A 22,449-nucleotide genomic window follows, 5' to 3' on the forward strand; every position below is an offset into this window, starting at 1 on the left:
GGGTAGTGATCAACGGCTTGATGTCTAGTTGGCAGCCGGTATCATTCGGAGTGCCCCAGAGGTCAGTCCTGGGGACGGTTTTGTTCAACATCTTTACTAATGGCCTGGATGATGGGATGACTTGCACCTTCAGCAAGTTTGTGGATGACACTGAGCTGTGGGGAGAGGTAGATATGCTGGAGGGTAGGGATAGAGTCCAGAGTGACCTAGAGAACTTGGAGGATTGGGCCAAAAGAAATCTGATGAGGTTCAACAAGGACAAGTGCAGAATCCTGCACGTAGGAAGGAAGAATCCCATGCACTGCTACAGGCTGGGGACCGACTGGCTAAGCAGCAGTTCTGCAGATAAGGACATGGGGATTACAGTGGTTGAGAAGCTGGATATGAGTCAACAGTGTGCCCTTGTTGCCAAGAAGGCTAGCGGCATATTGGGCTGCATTAATAGAAGCATTGCCAGCAGATTGAGTGCCTGTATTCGACACTGGGGAGGCCACACCTGGAGTATTGCGTCCAGTTTTGGTTCCCCCCACTACAGAAAGGATGTGGACAAATTGAAGAGAGTCCAGCGGAGGGCAACAAAAATGATTAGAGGGCTTGTGCACATGACTTACGAGGAGAGGGTGAGGGAACTGGGCTTATTTAGTCTGCAGAAGAGAAGAGTGTGGGAGGATTTGATAGCAGCCTTAAATTACTTGAAGGGGGGTTCCAAAGAGGATGGAGCTCAGCTGTTCTCAGTGATGGCAGATGACAGAAGAAGCAGCAATGGTCTCTGTTGCAGTGGGGGAGGTCTAGGTTGGATATTAGGAAACACTATTTCGCTAGGAGGGTGATGAAGCACTGGAATGGGTTACCTAGGGAGGTGGTGGAATCTCCATCCTTAGAGGTTTTTAAGGCTCGGGTTGACAGAGCCCTGGCTGGGATGATTTAGTTGGTGTTGGTCCTGCTTTGAGCAGAGGATTGGACTAGATGACCTCTTGAGATCTCTTCCAACCCTAATATTCTATAATTCTATGACAGAAGAGAGATGTCATTTTTCATAGAGCATGTTGGCAGGTTTCACAGGATAGTATTACATTTCATGAACATATTATAATGGTGTGTATCAACCAAACAATGAGCTTAAAATGTTTCAGTAGAAACCTGAAGGAAAAAAACAGAATTTTCACTCTTTATCTTGTAAAATCAAGGGTAACTTGCAATTTAAAATCTACTTTTTTTGGCTGCTCTATGTAGGGCCTTTGCTTCTGTGTGGTATAACATCAAGCATAGTTTGTACTTAACTTCAATATTTATTATTATTAGTTTTTTGGACAGGTAACATAATGTATTTATATCCCAAAATACATACGTGGGCAGTACAACAGATTTAATGGTGCTTTTGGAGCTGCATCTTTTCCCTGACTTCTTACATTTTTTTAAACTTCATGTTCTTATTTTATATAGGTGTTGTTTTTTGCATTTAATTTTTTAGGTATTGTCTTAAAGGGACAAGAGTGGTCAGGGAGAAACACAAATTTTATCAGTGTGCACTTCCTGGTTGCAGGGTATGTTTCTTGTAAGTACTGCACTAGTGCCTGCTTTAATTGTGCAGTTACATGAGCATTACTCCTGAGGAAATTCTGCACCAAAAAATAAAAACTTCTGTGCACAATATTTTAAAATTCTGCTTATTTTATTTGTTAAAATAACACAATATAATCACACTGGTTTCCATTATTTTGATAATATATTCAGCCATATACTCAGTGTTACATCATAGGCAACTGAAGAGCAAGTGAGGGCTGGGGACTCAAACTCACAATTTATATTGGCTACTGACCATCTCCAGAAAGGTCAGTAACAAACAGTTCATAGAGCACATTTTGATAGGAAATTTTTTTTTCACTCCAAGAATTTAGAAAACTTCTAATCACTAAAGCACCATAAGCATTTATAAGGCCATACTGTACATTCTGCTCTGCCTGAGGGGACAGAGCCTGCACCACCCGTACCTCCTCAAAACCACCCCAAAGTCCTGTCCCTCTACACCAAATGTGCTGCAATAGTGAGCGAGAGGGACAGAGTGTGTCTCCCTCACACCCATGATTGCCTAGCCCCCCTGCCTTGGTGGTGATTTACATCTCTAGTGGTTGGTCCAGGCGCCCAAAATGACCTGCCTGCACTGCTGAGGAGGGGTGCGTGACTGCTCTTGCGGCTTCCCTTTGCTTCCCCGTCAGAAGTCATTTTTCTGCGGGGAAGCAAAGAAATCTGCTGGGGCCATGAATTCTGCGCATGCGCAGTGATATATAATTTTCCCAGGAGAAGAGCATGCATGTAATATAGCATTGATTAGTGGATATGGCATGGGACCAAGAGCTTGTGTTCCAAGAACTCCTGGGTTCTAATTCCATCTCTGGCACTGACTATGCAGCTTTAGTGCAAATATTCAGTACTTAACCTCTCTGAATCTGTTTCCCCATCTGCAAGATTGGGATAATAATACTTTGTTTTAGAAGTGTTGTGAAGATTCAGGTTGGTGGAACACTATGAGGATGTTAAGTGTTATATAAAAGCTAAATATTATTTTGTTTGTTCATTATTTGCAGGTATTCTTGTAGAGTTTGCACTAACTTTCAAGTTAAAGAAACTTGGAGCAGAAGTCTAATTTCAAGAGTCTGAGCTGTTATAATATCTGTATTTAAAATTGTTGCAGTTTGTACATTTTTATTATGTTTTGGCTGATGGCATTAAATAAGAGTGCAATTTTAGGTTTAGATCCAGGAAGCCGTAGTACACTTTGATGGAATGATAGGAACAGGAGACTCACAGCAAAAACTTATGGCTGCAAAAATTCTGCTAAAGATCATGAATAAGCCTAGAAATAATCAGATAGTAATAAAGATTAAAGGTGAATAGTAATGGCCCAAAGCTCCATTTTTGGAGATATGCATGCCGAAGTAGAAAACTTTAGATGACATGCAGAGATCTGTTAATCAGAAGAATTGATCCTGCATTCTGCCCTTCAAGTTTCAAAAATCTCTGTATGAATTTGACTCTGTAAGGGGTTATCAAATCTTAATATTTGCCAAAATTTGTTCAGATTTAACCCATACATTGGTCTGTACTTAGTCACTTTTGTGATTACTATATCCACCTTGTGAATGACTAATCCAAAATGGTCACCCTAGTTATTTTTACAGAATATAATAACCATCACAGTACTGCAGTTATGATCAGTAAGAATCGGTTTATATTCCAATTTTGCCAGATACAATTGTTCTTGCTTAGATTTATAAGATTATGTATGCATATTGGATTCTTAAAATAACTGAGTCTGAGTCGGTGGATAGGCCTGATTCTGTGTTGCCCTGCACCTTGTATAATGATTTTACACTATAGCAGAGTGAGTACAAAACATTCCAATTTTGATTTGAAAGTGTTTTTTTGCTCTTAAATGGCTACAAAACATGATTTAAACATGGTTTTAAAATTTAAATTGCTTTTTAAAATTCATATATATTGCTGATTCTTTACTTTCTTCCCATTTTATAGTCTTAAATTGATAAATTTGTTGATTTTTTTCCTTGTGTCTTTTGTTTCCTAATCGGTCTTAGAATTTCAGATTTTGCATAGAGATATTTTCTACGGAGAACTTTCATATTTAAAATGCTCAGCTATGCTGAACAAGATAAATCCAGGGCCTCATTAATATCCTTACTGTGAAGGAAACACAAACTCAAAATACGAAATTGATAGCCTGTGCTCTATTTACAACCACTTATCTTTCTTGACTTGTGGAAGCCCAACATACAGGAAGCTGGAATGCTTCAGCCAAGCTATACCCTGACACCAAAGTTTGGAGTTTGAAATCAGTTGGACTTGTGCTTCTGATCAGTTAGATCAGGGGTAGGCAACCTATGGCACGGGTGCCGAAGGCGGCACGCGAGCTGATTTTCAGTGGCACTCACGCTGCCTGGATCCTGGCCACTGGTCCAGGGGGCTCTGTATTTTAATTTAGTTTTAAATGAAGCTTCTTAAACATTTTAAAAACCTTTACATACAACAATACTTTACATACAACAATAGTTTAGTTATATATTATAGACTTACAGAAAGAGACCTAAAAATGTTAAAATGTATTACTGGCACGCAAAACCTTAAATCAGAGTGAATAAATGAAGACTTGGCACACCACTTCTGAAAGGTTGGCAACCCCTGAGTTAGATGCTTTTTAAAATGCCACTGTGAAATGGCTAAGGCTGTGGCTACACTTAGCACTTCAAAGCGCTGCCGCGGCAGCGCTTTTAAGCACTAAGTGTAGTCAAAGTGCCAGCGCTGGGAGAGAGCTCTTCCAGCGCTGTCTGTACTCCACCTCCCTGTGGGGAATAACGGACAGCGCTGGGAGCCGCGCTCCCAGCACTGTGGCTTTGACCACACTGGCGCTTTGCAGCGCCACAATTTGCGGCGCTGGAGAGGGTGTGTTTTCACACCCTGCTGCAGTGCTGCAAATTTGTAAGTGTAGCCAAGCCCTAAGTATAAGCTTTAGGAGCCTAATTTTAGGCTTATATTTTTGGTGTGTGTGTGTGTGTGTCTGTGGCTGCAGAGTTAACATGAATGTAGATAACTTGAGTTAACTCCTCTTGAGGTAATCTTGTTTGAATGAGAATGGCCACACTACAAAATAACACTGGAACATCACACAGTGATTGGATTACTGCAGGAGTAATTGTGTTAGCACAATTTGTCAGCTACTAACTTAAGCTGTAGCCTCTACTCTCTGACAGGTCAGCCAATGCAAGCTAACAGCACCACCAGGGCTGTCCTTAGGCATACCAGGCTGTTTAGGGCACCTGAAAATTTGGGGCACCACTGGGTCTTAGTGTCCACCCTCCCGGTTCTTCCTGTCCCTGTTCTGACCCTTCCTGCAAGCTCCCACAGCTGGCTGCTGCAGCCTGGTGACTCTTACTCCAGAGGGGATCTAGTAACTTAAAAGTGGAAAACCCTTACAGCCTGCTAGATCTATTAGCACAACACTGAAACTGTTAAAGAGCCTTTCAAGTGGTAATGAAGCCATTTAACAGGCATTTGCCAACCCCCAGGTATATACTGCCAGTTTCTGAATTTACTGACAAAAACAGTTGTGCATTACCATAATATTTACTCAGAACATCTTAGTCTACAGGACCTTAGTTTAAAATTTGCTTTAAAAATATTTCATTAGTGAGTTGGTGAAGATTATAAAATCACATCTCTCAAAAAAATCCTTGCATAGATTTTTAGATGCACAATCATCTTTAGCCTTAAATGTTTGGATCTTCAGATGTATAGTTTTTTAAATAAATCCTTCAAAAGACCACCCTTATCTAAAATACACATTTTAATTTTAATTACTATAATTAAAAGAAAACTTGCTTCCAAAGTCTGCCTGCCCTTTCTGTCCATCCCTTTCTACCTTCACCCACCCGCCATCCCCTGTTGAAGCGAGCCCTTAAAGGGACAACACCCCTTTCCTTCCAGTTAGCTGGACAAAGAGTTTCCCTTTCTTTACTTCTGACTATCTGAACTAGTTTTAAGAGAATCCTCCAGCAAAATCAGTACCTAGTAAGATATAAAATCCTTTGTTATGCCTGAAATCTTTGGAAACATTTTTTAAAGTTGGTGAAATTTCATAGACATGTCTATTGTTATGGAGATCACACAAAGTAACTTTGGGTTTAGCAGGCCAATAATCAAACCACTGAGCTATCTCTCCTTCCTTCTGTGACTGATTAATTTAAAATAATGTCTTTGTTTCAGTGAGTTAACTATGTAGTAATCTGGAATGATTCCTTTATGAACATTTTAAGAGTACATTTAAAATATAAAATCAGCTTAGAAATACTGATTAAGAAAATGTAAAACAGAGAAGAGCTGCATCATGTATTCCATAATATTTAATGTTTTATTAAGCAAGACAGCTGACTCACCCTTACTACAAAGTTTTTGGAAATAAATGTCTGACAAACTTCAGGCCATATCAAAAGACCTGTGACTGACATTTTTTATTCCCAAGTTTAGTGCTTTTAATTAGGTACCTTCTGCATGTCGGGTCTTCACCATCTGGTATACAGTGGAAAACATGCTTCATTTTCTTTAGAAAGAAATTGCAGAAGGGTGTTTTTTTTCAAATGTCATTTACTTCATTTGGGTTCAGGGATTTGGCTGGAAGGGGGTTAGCAGGGGGGAGAGGGAAGAGAGGAAGGAGACAGTGGGGAGACTACCTGAAAGGGGGTTCCAAAGAGGATGGATCTAGACTGTTCTCAGTGGTACCCGATGACAGAACAAGGAGTAATGGTCTCAAGTTGCAGAGGGGGAGGTTTAGGTTGGACATTAGGAAAAACTTTTTCACTAGTAGGGTGGTGAAGCACTGGAATGGGTTACCTAGGAAGGTGGTGGAATCTCCTTCCTTAGAGGTTTTTAAGGTCAGGCTTGACAAAGCTCTGGCTGGGATGATTTAGTTGGGTTTGGTCCTGCTTTGAGCAGGGGGTTGGACTAGATGACCTCCTGAGGTCCCTTCCAACCCTGATATTCTATGATTCTATGAGAGGGCAGTACCTGGGCAGAGTGGGGCGGGGCCTGGGGCGGAACAGAAATGGAGTATGGGTGGGGCCACAGGGAGAAGAGGTGGGTTGGAGAGCTTCACCCACAGCAGTAAGAGTGGGTTGGTTCCCGCACATCTAGCGCATACTGCAGTCTCCTTAGGCAGGGGCCATATTCACAGAGCCGAATGCACCAGTGTCGTGCATTCTGCGTGAGGGAGAGGGTATGGGGGTCTCTGCGGGGAACTATGACTCTGCTGCTGTGAGGTGGGCCGGGCATCTCAGTATCCTTTGCTGCCTCATCCCTCCCCTCCTTGGGCTGCGAGCCTGGGCTGCTGTCGGGCATAGGGGCACCAGTTTAATAATACTGCGTAGGGCCCCACAAATCCTAAGGAAGGTCCTGAGCACCACTGTGCTTGAGTTAAGGATTTTTGTGTGTGGACAGGAATGAAATTAGGGGTAACACTTGAGTAAATTATACTGTGAAGACAAACCCTAAAAATAATTCATAGCAATTTTGTTAATGTTTTGAAAGACTAAACTTTTAGTTGTTGACCCTGAAGCAGTTGGGTTTTCAAGTGACAAAAGTTTTATGCCACTGACAGGAAAAGTTTTTATTAAAAATTCAATTTTAGCACATTCTTAGCTTTAACCATAGGAATAATCTTGGTGAACTCAATAAAATCAATGGTGAACTCATGTGAGCAAAGTTGTATTCCCACTTAAGTGTTTACAAAATTAGGTCCTTAATTTTCAATATTTTGTTTTTTGGCATAGCAGTCTTGTAAAATTCAAAGATATCCTACCAGTAGTGACATTAAAATATATAATATTTTAGCTTATTATAAATTCTGACTAGAGGATCATACACTTTGTTGCTTCATGGCACACACCAAGGGCTTCTTGCATCCTCAGTTCCTCCCCACATGCTCCCTCTTCCCCGTCCTCCTTTCACCACATATCAGGGGCTCTGTGTTTCTCTGTGATGGCCCCATACCATTATCTTCTTGTGACGTTATTGATATAAATGGGGACCATATAGAACATGAGTTGCAACCAAGGTCCTGTAGTGGCACCAAACCTTAGGTAAAGGGGGTCATCTAAGGTGTCTAAGACCAGGTTAGGGGTTGCTGGTTATGATTATGCGGTCTGTATGTCTGTGTATCATTTTGTAGTTGAAGTTATAAGTATTGGCTCTGTACTGTCGGTATTTTGTATTATGCTCTGCCTCTGGGAAGTGTCCCAGACAAGCTGATGTCAGCCCTGCATAGCTGGCTTGATGGCCCATTAAGGGCCATCAGCTACACAATTGACCCATGGAGAGAAGGCAGACACGCCTTGTGACTCAGCAAAGTATGCAGAAACTTGTCCATGTGACTGCAAACTCCATTTTGGCTGTAAGTTTCCACCGTGAGGACAAAGGGATTCTTACACCTGGAAAAGTCTATATAAGGCTGATGCATCATCTCCATCTTGTCTTCAATCCTGCTTCTGACCTCTGGAAGGACTTTGCTACAAACTGAAGCTCTGCACGAAGGACTGTTGACCCATCCCAGCGGGGGATGTTCCAGAGACTTAATCTGAACCTGCAGTTTACTCCAGCACTGCTGCAAGCCTGAACTAAGAACTTTGCCATTACTGTATGTAATTGATTCCATGTAACCAATTCTACCTCTCTTCTCTACCTTTTTCCCTTTGTAAATAAACCTTTAGATTTTAGATTCTAAAGGATTGGCAACAGCGTGATTTGTGGGTAAGATCTGATGTGTATATTGACCTGGGTCTGGGGCTTGGTCCTTTGAGATTGAGAGAACCTTTTTCTTTTATTGGGGTGTTGGTTTTCATAATCATTTATCCCCAGGACGAGTGCACTGGTGGTGATACTGGGAGACTGGAGTGTCTAAGGAAATTGCTTGTGTGACTTGTGGTTAGCCAGTGGGGTGAGACCAAAGTCCCTTTTGTCTGGCTGGTTTGGTTTGCCTTAGAGGTGGAAAAACCCCAGCCTAGGGCTGTAACTGCCCTGTTTGAGCAATTGGTCCTGATTTGGCACTCTCAGTTGGGTCCCGCCAGAATCGCTCCGTCACACTTCTGTTCTCCCCTTCCCCCCATGGTAAGGGCTCTGTGTGCCCCACATTACCTCCATATCAGGGGCACTGTGTGCTTCCCATTTCCACCCATCCAGCATGCCAGGGGATCAGTGTGGCCTCCATTCCTCACTTCCCCCCAGTGTCAGGCTCTGTGCCTCCCCATTTTCCCCTCCCCCATGTCAGGAACTCTGTGTGCCTTCTCATTTATCTCCATCACATGCCAGTGCTCTTTGTCCACCCCATTTGCCCTTGTGACTGCTCCCGTCAAGATGTATGAAATGTTATTGTAGCCCTGTTGGTCTCATGCTATTAGAGAGACAAGGTGGGTGAGGTCGTATCTTTTATTGGGCCAAATTCTGTTGGTGAGAGAGACGAGCTCTTCTTTAGGTTTGGGAAATATACTCAGAGCATGGCTACACTTGCAGATGTAGAGCGCTGTGTGTTAAATCCACCTTCGGAGAGCGCAATAGGGAAAGCGCTGCAGTCTGTCCACACTGACAGCTGCTTGCCCACTGGCATGGCCACATTTGTGGCACTTGTAACGGCATTGGGAGTGGTGCATTATGGACAGCTATCCCAGCATGCAAGTGACTGCAGTGTGCTTTTCAAATGGGGGAGGTGTGGTGGAGTGTGACAGGGAGTGTGTTCTGAGTATGTGGGGGGGAGAGAGAGTGGGTTTTTGGGGGCTGAGAGCATGTCAGCATGCTGTCTTGTAAGTTCAGACAGCAGCAGACCCCCTTTCCCTCCCCCACCCCCAGCATTCCACACTAATCTGTCTCGGAGCACACTTATCTGTCTCAGAGCAGAAAAGCAGCCGGCTGTCAGAAACGGAGCTTTCAAACGGCATATCTGCATTCCTACAGCAAGTTCAAAACAATGAGAAGAGTGGCCACTTGACTTAAGGGGATTATGGGACGTTTCCGGAGGCTGATCAGAACGCAGTAATGCAACACCTCGTCCACACTGGCGCTGTGGTGCGCCAGCGGGGCGCAGCAAACGTTATTCCACTCGCCAAGGTGGAGTACCAGCAGCGCTGTAGCCGCGGAGTCAGAGAGCTGTATGTGCCTTGCCAGTGTGGACGGGGAGTGAGCTAGTGCACCTGGGGCTGTTTTAATGCTCTGTTACTTGCAAGTGTAGCCAAGCCCTCAGTGTCAAAACTAAATGCAAAGTGGAACAGATTGTTTAGATACCGTATTTTCCGGCGTATAAGGCGACTGGGTGTATAAGACGACCCCCTAATTTTACAGTTAAAACATAGGTTTTGGCCTATACTCGCCGTATAAGACAACCCCCCCTTCCGAGGGGGGGAGGCCAGAGCCTTTTAAATCCCAGCCGCAGCTGGGAATCAGAGGGCTCTGGGCTGCCTGCTGCAGCGGGGAACCCAGAGCCTTTTAAATCCCAGCTGCGGCTGGGAGTCAGAGGGCTCTGGGCTGTCCGCTGTGGCGCGGAGCCCAGAACCTTTTAAATCCCAGTCGCGGCAGGGAATCAGAGGGCTCTGGGCTGCCCGCTGCGGCGGGGAGCCCAGAGCCTTTTAAATCCCAGCCGCGGCCGGCAGTCAGAGGGCTCTGGGCTGCCCGCTGCGGCGGGGAGCCCAGAGCCTTTTAAATCCCAGCCGTGGCCGGGAGTCAGAGGGCTCTGGGCTGCCCGCTGCGGCGGGGAGCCCAGAGCCTTTTAAATCCCAGCCGCGGCCGGGAGTGCGGCGGGGAGCCCAGAGCCTTTTAAATCCCAGCCGCGGCCGGGAGTGCGGCGGGGAGCCCAGAGCCTTTTAAATCCCAGCCGCGGCCGGGAGTGCGGCGGGGAGCCCAGAGCCTTTTAAATCCCAGCCGCGGCCGGGAGTGCGGCGGGGAGCCCAGAGCCTTTTAAATCCCAGACGCGGCCGGGAATCAGAGGGCTCTGGGCTGCCCGCTGTTTATACCCAGCATATAAGACGACCCCCGATTTTTGGGGGTTGTTTTTTAGTATAGAAAGTCGTCTTATACACCGGAAAATACGGTACTTTAGAAAGTAGTTAACACACATTTCCCGGGACCATTCAAAGTGAAGTGACCTGTTAACACCTCCACAATCATTGGAGGGAAGAAGGAAAAAAAAAAGGCTTAGTGTTGGGGGCTTCAGTGGATTACAGATAATTGTAATAAACCATAAATCATTGGTTTTGAGGTGCGTTTGTCCAGTAATTCTTCCTCAGGGTGGCCTATGAAGAGATTGGGATGTTGGGGCGCCATCCTAGTACCCCTGGCTGTTCTCATGGTTTGGACAAAGTGTTTGTTTTGTTGCTGAATGTAATATTGTTAGAGGTGAGGATGAAATGGATGAGTTCAGCAGTGTCTTTGGGATGGATATCTGAGTGTTGTCCATTATCTTGTGGATGTTTAAGGCAGGCAACGATGATGTAATTGTGAGGGATATTGGTGTACAGAGAGGTGACGTACAAGGTGGCAAGCTTTGTGTTCTGAGGGAGGTTGTTAATATTGTGGAGTTTCTGAAGGAAGTCGTTTGTATTCTGGAGAAAGCCGGCCCTTTGTGTGGTGAGTGGTTTGAGGATGGTTTCTTTGGGGCCTGATATTCCTTCAGTAAGAGTGCATTGGCCAGATATGATGGATCTGCCTGGGTTCCCTTGTTTGTGTATCTTGGGAAACGTCTGTAGAGAGTCACACACTTTGTTACTTTTGTAGGCTGAGTTCATTGCACATGCTAGGGGCTCCTTGTGTCCCTTCATTTCCATCCCACAATTTGTAATTTATTAAATTATTTCTTTTCTTTCTGTCTGGGAGATAAGTAATTCAGGATGTCAACATTTTAAACTCTATTTGGACAATGGGCAAAACTGAGAGGGGAAGGGGGTGTTAAGGTATTAATGGCTGTTATCAATGGTTCTTTGATTTGTAGATAATCACAGGCCTAATTAAAGCTAATGGGTGCCTGGGTCTCTATATCTCCTATTTTCCCCCTTCTAGTTCTCACCAAAAAATAAAGATAAATAAGTCTAAAAGCATTTGTGTGCTTCAGAATACACTGTTAATATTTTCCAGTTGGAATATTTTATCAGCTTAGATAACACAAGATCCTTAGTTTTTGTAAATTGACTTCAGTGGAGTTATGACAATTTATATCAGCTGAGGATCTGTTCTTATAATCTTTAGCAGCAGAGTACTGTAAATTGATATACAGTAGAACCCCATTTATTTGAGCCTCCATTATCCGGCTCTCTGTATTAACCGGATCGTGGCTTGGGGGTGTCAGCCCCAGTAGTCACAGTAATTAGTAATTGTACTGGATGTTTCAGATGATTGGATTTGTCAGTCATTTTCTATTTCTACTTGTATAGAGAAAGATTTAAAAAATATGAATCTTTTAGTGTAATACTTGTTGGTAATTAATTTTATTTTTCTTTTTTCTTGCAGCAACCCTAAATCCACTAGTCAGAGAGTAAATAAGAAAGTCAACAATGATGCGTCACTTAGGATTCAAAATTTGTCTATTTTGGTGAGACAAATAAAATCTTATTATCAGGTAATTTTTCCTCTTTGCTGCCTTTTATGTTCTTACTAAATTTTCAGAGATGAGTCCAACAAAAGCAAGATGAGCAATTAAAACCACAACTGTATGAGTTTATTTTTTTTCAATGTATCTTTTGGTCAACATTTACCACTCTTCAGTGTACACCTGGTTCTGGTGATCATATTCCAAAGTAGGAAGGGGATATGAAAACAACTAACATTTGAATTATTGATCTGTCCATATAGCTACTCACTGTTCAGAGTTGCTCTCGTATTAAATCATTTAATGTCAGTTAGCAGCCTCTGAATCCACATACCTTTTGTGCAAATAAGGGATAAGTATATCACATATGAAATCAATGTCTGCCAATTGCCCCTTCCCCCAGTTTATAACGACTTTCATTAAATTTTTATTACTGTTGTAGGAGCTACTTAAATTTTTTGTTTGATTTTTGTTTGTTTTTATCATCTGGTTGCGTTTCCCTTGTTTATCAAGTACTTGATAAACCCAGTGATGAGCTACTTCCTACAGCTATAGCTTAGCTATTTTATTTTATTTTATTTTATTTTAATGTGATAGAAGGCATAGTATTGTGTGGGCAGACTGTGTCCCCCCCACATAGCCCTGCTGAAGTCATTGCGGTTCTGCAGGATATGGGAGTCTGCCTATAATCTATACAATGCACAATACAGGATTGGGGATTTAGTAAGGCACTAGTTTTACTGTTCATTGATTTTAATAATAACATTTTGTTCCTGGATCGTTTGTATCATCTTGGGTTACCATGTTAAATAATCTGTCAGTCGAATATTGAAGTCAATTGAATATTAAGCTGTGTCATGTATGATTATTGTAAGTATGTGCCTGCCTGATGATGCTGACCTGTTTGGCAACTGTAAAATGATCGTTATAGTGAAGGTAAAGTTCTTTGAGTCCTCGCACTTGTCCATTACATTGTAGGTGTGCGCATATCTCATGCGTGAACATTGGAGGGTTTTCCTTACTGGTATCTGTAGGGAAGCTTCCCCTCCTTCAATTCCTTCTTACCCTCTGTGGTCCGTAGTTGGAGCCTCTGGGTTCACAGTTTGTTCCTTGAGAGATAAGTTGTGGGTACTTATCTTACCTTTCCTAGTGGTTTGCTGGCTGAGATAACCATGGTATTCCAAGCTCTGTTGGTTTCCCACCAGGTAGTCTCTGCTTCTGTCAGTAATCAAGAACCACCATGCATGTGCTGCATCTGAATCTTCAAGAGCTCCACTTCAGAGTGTGGTTCATCAGTGGTTAGATGCACAAGAGGTGCATTACTCAGTGGTAGTTCAGGATGTTCTTAATAGCAGGAAGCCTTCTACAAGGGCTACTTACCTGAGTAAATGGAATGTTTGTCTTTCTGGGCAGCTTCCTGGAAACTGTCAACTTCGCACATATGTAGCCTCAACTGTATCCATTAATCCCATCATAACCAGATTCTTTAAGATTATATAGATTATTCCCTCTTGTTTGTGACCCGGTGCCGACTTGGGACTTAAATTTAGTATTGTCTGCTCTTATGAGTCCCCCATTCAAGCCCTTAGCATCTTGTTCATTCCTGCATCTCTCAGCCATCACCTCAGCCAGCAGAGTGGGAGAACTGCAGACACTTGTCACAGATCTGCAGTACTGTTTTTTATAAGGACAAAGTCCAACGCAGACCTCATCTGAAGTTTCTGTGTAAAGTGGTTTCCCATTTCCATCTTAATCAACCTATATTCTTATTTGTGTTTTCCCCAAAAGTTCTGTGTTCACAAGGCTGAACAAAAGCTGCACATCCTAGATGTGCATTGAGTTTTGGCTTTTGACCTGGACAGAAGAAAATCTTTCAGGATCTCTACCCAGTTATTAGTTTCCTACATGGAACACACAAAGAGTCACCTGATTTCGACTCACTTGCAAAATGGATTACTAGTTGCATCTTTATCTTATGCTGCAATGGGCAGGAAACTACCTGAAAAGTTGACAGCACACTCTATCAGAGGTCAGGTAGCCTTGATAACATCTGTAGCACACATCACTATTGTATGTTTGTAGAGTAGCGACATAGTCTTCTGTCCATGTTTACTATGTTCTCACCACTGTGTTAAGAGATGAAGAGGCGATGCAAAGTTAGAGAAACCTGTCTTGCGGTCCCTCTTCCGCTCAGCCTCTGACCCCCAACACCTTTGATAACAACTTGGAAGTCACCTACTAATGTAATGGACTACAAAAACAGGTGTGACACACTTATCTCAAAATAGCACCCTGTAATCCCCATATTCATCATTCATATTCGGTTGTGATATTTCTTACAAACTTGCCATGTAAGATACAATATGAAAGTTTCCTACAATGCGGGAAGAAACAAAGCAGTTCTGCCAAGGAACCTTCCGCAAAGTTTCCTAGAGATCTCTCTGGAGGATTCCCGTGAGATCTTGGCATGCATTAACCCCCTGTTCTGCCATACTAATTAGGTGCACAGGGAAATGTCTGGCACACAAAAACAGAGCCACCTGTGTACATTTCTATACCCTGAACCTACCTCTGCACTACACAAACCACAGCCACTTACCAGGCGTCTCCTCTCCTGCTTCTTGCTCGCTGGAGAGCAACTGCTGAGACTGGCTAGACACCTCCGGAGTGATGAACAGTTCCCGCCGAGCGACCCTGTTGGGGACTCCGCATAGTCATCTGACTCCACCTCTTCATCAATGACTTCGTCCTCCGGTTTAAGTCCTCTTTCCACCACCTCCAGGTGTGCCAAAATATCCACGGGGCTCTTGGTGGTGGCGGTGACCGCATCTCCACCACCAAGGATAGTGTCCAGTTCCTTATAGAACCAGCAGGTCTTGGGTGAAGCACCAGAGTGACGGTTTGGCTCCCTTGCCTTATGGTATGCCTGCCTCAGCTCCTTTTTCTTCGCTCTTCACTGCATTGTGTCCCAGTCATACACCTTTTTGCACAAGCCTTGAGAAGTTTGCCTGTAGGTATCAAAATTCCTATGGCTGAAGTGCAGCTGGGACTGCATAGCCTCCTCTCCCCAAATACTTAGCAGATCCAACAGATCCACAGTGATCCAAGCGGGAGAGTGTTTGCTTCATGGAGCCGCCATAGTGACCTGGAGAGATGTGATGAAACCTCTCTATGCAGAGCAAACAGGAATGGAATTTCAAAAATTCCTGGGGCTTTAAAGGGGCAGGGACGGATGGTAGTTTACCTGTCTGCAGGGCAGTGGAGTTCAAACTGCTGACCAGAGCGGTCAGGATTGGCATTGTGGGACACCATCTGGAAGCCAATTAAAGCAGAAAAATCAAGTGTGGTGTCTACACTGGTGCTTTGTCGACAAAACCTTTGTGCAAAAAGCCTTATGTCTCTTGTCGGGGTGGTTTTATTTTGTCACCACAACAGGGCATTTTTGCCACCAAAAGTCGCATCATAGTTTGTATGCATCCATCCACTGTTTTGTCGACAAAAGCTGCCTTTTGTTGACAAAACTCTGTAGTGTAGACAAGGCACATGGACTCAGGATATAAACTAGGGGACAGTGACACCATGCTTTGGAACTTTCTCCTCCCCCGCCTATGGAAGCAACAAGAACGACAGAAGACTTCATCTGAGGAGACTTGTCCCAGGCTTGAGAGAGAGGCTTATGTATTATGAACTGTAACATCCAGTTTGCACAGTTTGCACACATTACCATGAGGATTCCTTTCCCTATGAGCTTTTCTAAGCAGCAATTCACCCCTCACAGAAATTCTGCCCTTCCCCGCTTCACTTAGGGCTTGCTCTAAAGGAACACTTTCCTGAGCAACCACAGACTCTTTCTGGGTCTCACTTACATTCAGAATCACCTCTGGACCATCAGGCAGATCTCTACACAATCCCCTTTTAGGCAAACTTATAGACTTTCTAAATAACCGGTTAGACGCAATCTCCTTTCCCTGGCCTGGAACAAGTTTAGGAATCTTTTCCTTCTTGCTACAAGTTGTCAAACTGTCAGTAGGTAACACAATTAAATCACCTTCATGCTCTCCTTGTGCCCTGGCTAGGGTATCACCCTGATCAGACAGAGTTGCTACACCCTTTTCCAACCACACATTAGCAACTGGCAAACTACAAGCACCAGAATTGTCTGGTCTCTGGGATTTTGTTAAGACACTAACTGGATGCAACCTAGTTACAGTGCCATTCTCTCCAGCAGACACAAACTTAGGACCATTCCCTTCCTGGGCTTTAGCTGTATTTACAACCAACTCCGAGACAACTGAATCACCCTCAACCATCACAGGCTGAAAGGCACCTTCTGTCTGCTCCACAGACAAAGAAAAGCCGGAGACACATTCTCCTTCACCAGACACACAGCTTGGGATCTCATTTCCCTTGTCCCAGCACAGGGCTGTTCACAGACAACTGCTTGGAGTCTGAGGTAGCTTCCTCCATAGGCAAGTCACTACCCCTGACCGACACAGGCACGTTCCCTTCACTGTCACATTTTTCCACACAGGAAACAGGTAAGGGATAGGGACACTCATTTTCCACTATTTCTGCCTTCCCAAACTGATTAGACAAAGCCATTAGCTCACAAGGCTGCCTAGGCTCCTCCAAACTTTCCCTACCAGGCACATTGCCACTCCCAACAGATAAGCTGCTGCTTTTTTCACTACACTGAGCTTACCCATTTCACTACACTGAGTTACCCATTTCAGGTTCACTTTTACAAGCTGTACTAGCCAACAATCTGTCACCCATTACAGATCTACCCTTTCCTTCCTCAGTTAGAGCTTTAACCTGACCATCTACTTTAATCTGCTCCTGAGAAATATTTTCCTCACCAATGAGATCTTTCTGCACTTGATCTAACTCCAGATTTCCTTCTGAGACATCAGACAGACATTCAGAAACTCCATTCACAGACACACTGCTTTCTTGCACAGACACACAGCTATTACCCACCAGGTTAGAATCCCCTTCTCCATGGTCATAGCAAAACTGGTTAAACACAGAAAACTGCCCAGAGTAATACCACATATCAGCATAGTTATAAACTGGATTTTCAAGAGGATACAGTTTCTGCTGTTCTTCCATTGCTTTTTTGACTTGGAGCTGGAGTTATCTTAAGTGCCTATACACAAATGCAAGAAGCCTGGGGAACAAGCAGGGAGAACTAGAAGTCCTGGCACAGTCAAGGAATTATGATGTAATTGGAATAACAGAGACTTGGTGGGATGACTCACATGATTGGAGTACTGTCATGGATGGATATAAACTGTTCAGGAAGGATAGGCAGGGCAGAAAAGGTGGGGGAGTTGCGTTGTATGTAAGAGAGCAGTATGACTGCTCAGAGCTCCAGAATGAAACTGCAGAAAAACCTGAGAGTCTCTGGATTAAATTTAGAAGTATGAACAACAAGGGTAATGTCGTGGTGGGAGTCTGCTACAGACCAGGGGGATGAGGTGGATGAGGCTTTCTTCCAGCAACTAACAGAAGTTGCTAGATCACAGGCCCTGGTTCTCATGGGTGACTTTAATCACCCCGATATCTGCTGGGAGAGCAATGCAGCAGTGCACAGACAATCCAGGAAGTTTCTGGAAAGTGTAGGGGACAATTTCCTGGTGCAAGTGCTGGAGGAACCAACTAGGGGAAAAGCTCTTCTTGACCTGCTGCTCACAAACAGGGAAGAAATAGTAGAGGAAGCAATAGTGGATGGGAACCTGGGAGGCAGTGACCATGAGATGGTCGAGTTCAGGATCCTGACACAAGGAAGAAAGGAGAGCAGTAGAACAGAGACCCTGGACTTCAGAAAAGCAGACTTCGACTCCCTCAGGGAACTGATGGGCAAGGTCCCCTGGGAGAATAACATGACGGGGAAAGGAGTCGAGGAAAGCTGGCTGTATTTTAAAGAATCCTTATTGAGGTTGCAGGAACAAACCATCCCGATGTGTAGGAAGAAAAGTAAATATGGCAGGCGACCAGCTTGGCTTAACAGTGAAATCCTTGCTCGTCTTAAACACAAAAAAACAGCTTACAAGAAGTGGAAGATTGGACAAATAACCAGAGAGGAGTATAAAAGTATTGCTCAGGGATGCAGGAGTGAAATTAGGAAGGCCAAATCACACTTGGAGTTGCAGCTAGCCGGATATGTTAGGAGTAACAAGAAGGGTTTCTTCAGGTATGTTAGCAACAAGAAGAAAGTCAAGGAAAGTGTGGGATCCTTGCTGAATGAGGGAGGGAACCTAGTGACAGAGGATGTGGAGAAAGCTAGTGTACTCAATGCTTTTTTTGCCTCTGTCTTCACAGACAAGGTCAGCTCCCAGACAGCTGCACTCTGCAGCACGGTATGGGGAGGAGGTGACCAGCTCTCTGTGGAAAAAGAAGTAGTTCGGGACTATTTAGAAAAGCTGGACGAGCACAAGTCCATGGGGCCGGATGCGCTGCATCCGAGGGTGCTAAAGGAGTTGGCCGATGAGATTGCAGAGCCATTGGCCATTATCTTTGAAAAATCATGGCGATCGGGGGAGGTCCCAGATGACTGGAAAAAAGCTAATGTAGTGCCCATCTTGAAAAAAGGGAAGAAGAAAGATCCAGGGAACTACAGGCCAGTCAGTCTCACCTCAGTCACTGGAAAAATCATGCAACAGGTCCTCAAGGAATGAATTCTGAACCACTTAAAGGAGGGGAAAGTGATCAGGAACAGTCAGCATGGATTCACCAAGGGCAAGTCATGCCTGACTAACCTAATTGCCTTCTATGATGAGATAACCGGCTCTGTGGATGAGGGGAAAGCAGTGGATGTGCTATTTCTGGACTTTAGCAAAGCCTTTGATACAGTCTCCCACAGTATTCTTGCCAGCAAGTTAAAGAAGTATGGGCTAGATGAATGGACGGTAAGGTGGATAGAAAACTGGCTAGATGGTCGGGCTCAACGGGTAGTGATCAATAGTTCCATGTCTAGTTGGCAGCCGGTATCAAGTGGAGTGCCCCAAGGGTCGGTGCTGGGGCCAGTTTTATTCAATATCTTTATTAACGATCTGGAGGATGGTGTGGACTGCACCCTTATGAAGTTTGCAGATGACACTAAACTGGGAGGAGTGGTTGATACGCTGGAGGGTAGGGATAGGATACAGAGGGACCTAGACAAATTAGAGGATTGGGCCAAAAGAAATCTGATGAGGTTCAACAAGGACAAGTGCAGAGTCCTGCACTTAGGACGGAAGAATCCCATGCACTGCTACAGACTAGGGACCGAATGGCTGGGCAGCAGTTCTGCAGAAAAGGACCTAGGGGTTACGGTGGACGAAAAGCTGAATATGAGTCAACAGTGTGCCCTTGTTGCCAAGAAGGCTAATGGCATTTTGGGTTGTATAAGTAGGGGCATTTCCAGCAGATCGAGGGATGTGATCATTCCCCTCTATTCAGCACTGGTGAGGCCTCATTTGGAGTACTGTGTCCAGTTTTGGGCCCCACACTACAAGAAGGATGTGGATAAATTGGAGAGAGTCCAGCGGAGGGCAACAAAAATGATTAGGGGGCTGGAGCACATGACTTATGAGGAGAGGCTGAGGGAACTGGGATTGTTTAGTCTGCAGAAGAGAAGAATGAGGGGGGATTTGATAGCTGCTTTGAACTACCTGAAAGGGGGTTCCAAAGATGATGGATCTAGACTGTTCTCAGTGGTAGAAGATGACAGAACAAGGAGTAATGGTCTCAAGTTGCAGAGGGGGAGGTTTAGGCTGGACATTAGGAAAACCTTTTTCACTAGTAGGGTGGTGAAGAACTGGAATGGGTTACCTAGGGAGGTGGTGGAATCTCCTTCCTTAGAGGTTTTTAAGGTCAGGCTTGACAAAGCCCTGGCTGGGATGATTTAGTTGGGTTTGGTCCTGCTTTGAGCAGGGGGTTGGACTAGATGACCTCCTGAGGTCCCTTGCAACCCTGAGATTCTATGATTCTATGAGTCTAGCCGTCTCCTGTTGCATCTGTTGAGTTTTCTCCTCAGCAGCCAGCAGCTCCAGACGCCCCTTACGAGCTTTTTCTTCTAGCTGGGCCAAGGCTTGCTCCTCTTCCATTCGAATTTCTGCCAGTTTTTGCTCATGTTCAAACTGCAGGCTGTCCATCAGGGCTTGCAGTTTCATTGCTTTTGCTGATGCTTTCTGTCTCATGGTCACTGATCTTTAACCAACCAAACTCTCAATCCCAAATTTCGACTTTGGATAGCGTGGGGTTCTGACCCAAAGCTTAATTGACCTGGTTCTGTGAATCCAAGCACGACTACGCCACTGTGACGATGCTGTTCTGGTGGGACCCGAATGAGAGTGCCAATTCAGGACAAATCGCTTAAACAAGGCAGTCACAGCCCTAGGCTGGGGTTTTTCCACCTTTAAGGCAAACCAAACCAGCCAGACAAAAAAGACTTTGGTTTCACCCCACTGGCTAACCACAAGTCACACAAGCAATTTCCTTAGACACTCCAGTCTCCCAGTATCCCCACCAGTGCCACTCGTCCTGGGGATGAATGGTTATGAAAACCAACACCCCAATAAAAGAAAAAGGTTCTCTCGATCCCAAAGAATCAAGCCCCAGACCCAGGTCAATATACACATCAGATCTTACCCACAAATCACGCTGTTGCCAATCCTTTAGAATCTAAAATCTAAAGGTTTATTCATAAAGGGAAAAAGGTAGAGATGAGAGCTAGAATTGGTTAAATGGAATCAATTACATACCGTAATGGCAAAGTTCTTAGTTCAGGCTTGTAGCGGTGATGGAGTAAACTGCAGGTTCAAATCAAGTCTCTGGAGTACATCCCCAGCTGGGATGGGTCATCAGCCCCTTGTATAGAGCTTCAGCTTGTAGCAAAGTCCCTCCCGAGGTAAGAAGCAGGATTGAAGACAAGATGGAGATGAGGCATTAGCCTTATAGGCTTTTCCAGGTGTAAGAACCTCTTTGTCCTTACTGTGGAAAATTATAGCAAAATGGAGTCTGGAGTCACATGGGCAAGTCCCTGCATACTTTGCTGAGTTACAAGGCGTATCTGCCTTCTCTCCATGGGCCAATTGTGTAGCTGATGGTCCTTAATGGACCATCAAGCAGGCTAGGCAGAGGTAACACCAACTTGTCTGGGGTGTCACCCAGAAGCAGAGCACAAATACAAAATAGAGACAGTATAGAGCCAATACTTATAACTTCAACACCTTATATGACCCCCTTTACCTAAGATTTGGTGCCACTACAGGACCTTGGTTGCAAACCATGTTCTATATGGTCCCAGTTTATATCAATAACGTCACAGCAGGTCCTTCCCTCCGAGAGGGACTGAGGGACTTGCCGCCGAAGACCTGGATGTGCCACCCCTTCCCCTTGGTCGCCCCAAGCACCTGCTTGCTGTGCTGATGCCTGGAGCCGGTCCTACCTAGTGTAATAAAGTTTAAGATTTAGGTTGTGCACTTATCTTTTATTTTCTTTGGTAACTATTTCTGATCTTTTATGCCTACCACTTATAATCACTTAAAATCTATCTTTGTTTCTGTGTGTTTTGCCTTCCCACATCCACACACAATATGCTCAGCAAAACCCCTCTGTCCACTCAGTCCAGACTCCTGGGTGGTTTTCACAACCACTTTAGTCTTAAGTGGGAATGGGTTGGGGAGCTTCTGGTTAACTCATCCTGAAAGTTATATTTATTGAAGGGTATGTTCAAATGCATTCTCAAAAAGGTTTGTGATTCAAGCAGTCACCAGTATCTCTCAGCATAACAACAGTAAAACTTTCCATTTGGTTTCAGTGGCGACAATTTCACAAAGACTGCACAATTCAAGTTGGTTTTATATTTCCGGTTTTCCTATTAAAGAACTACTTGCAATTATTACAAGATAATAGGGGTTGTACCTAGTCAGTTTTTTAATTGGCATGAAGTGGTACTGATAACTCTGTATATAGCACTTTTCACTTTGAGTTAGCACAGTGCTGTGGAAGTAACTTGGGTACTATTTTTTGGGTGAAAAGTGAACTTAGCTCTTTCCCACTTGTTGTTGCAGATTCCCTGGCACTTTTTACAAGAACAGGGTTAATCATGATATCCTGGCAAAATTCCAGTTTGGGAAATTCTCTCTATCCGTATCTGGATCTCCGTGTACATGAATTACCATTTCCAACTGAAACTGTTTGGAATTCTTGCTTCCTATCCTAAATAGCTTAGTGTTTCACTCCAGCATTCAGGGCCTCGGTTCTATGTGTCAGAAATTCTTTTCCAGTGCATTCAGCATGGACAATGCTGGCAAAAGTTCTGGACCTGGTCCCAG

General features: G+C 44.2%; 1 protein-coding gene across 16 annotated transcripts in view; it reads left to right on the top strand.

Annotated features, from left to right (window-relative positions):
* Window positions 1-22,449, top strand: part of CCDC88A (coiled-coil domain containing 88A) — a 374,196-nt gene that overhangs the window by 64,133 nt on the left and 287,614 nt on the right. For all 16 annotated transcript variants that reach the window (XM_039529475.1, XM_039529472.1, XM_039529474.1 and 13 more), the window contains one exon: window positions 12,049-12,157. In XM_039529475.1, coding sequence (XP_039385409.1) covers window positions 12,049-12,157 — 109 coding nt within the window. The remainder of the gene's footprint in view (window positions 1-12,048; window positions 12,158-22,449) is intronic.

This window comes from Mauremys reevesii, linkage group 3 (genome assembly GCF_016161935.1).
Source record: "Mauremys reevesii isolate NIE-2019 linkage group 3, ASM1616193v1, whole genome shotgun sequence".
Taxonomy (NCBI): domain Eukaryota; kingdom Metazoa; phylum Chordata; order Testudines; family Geoemydidae; genus Mauremys; species Mauremys reevesii.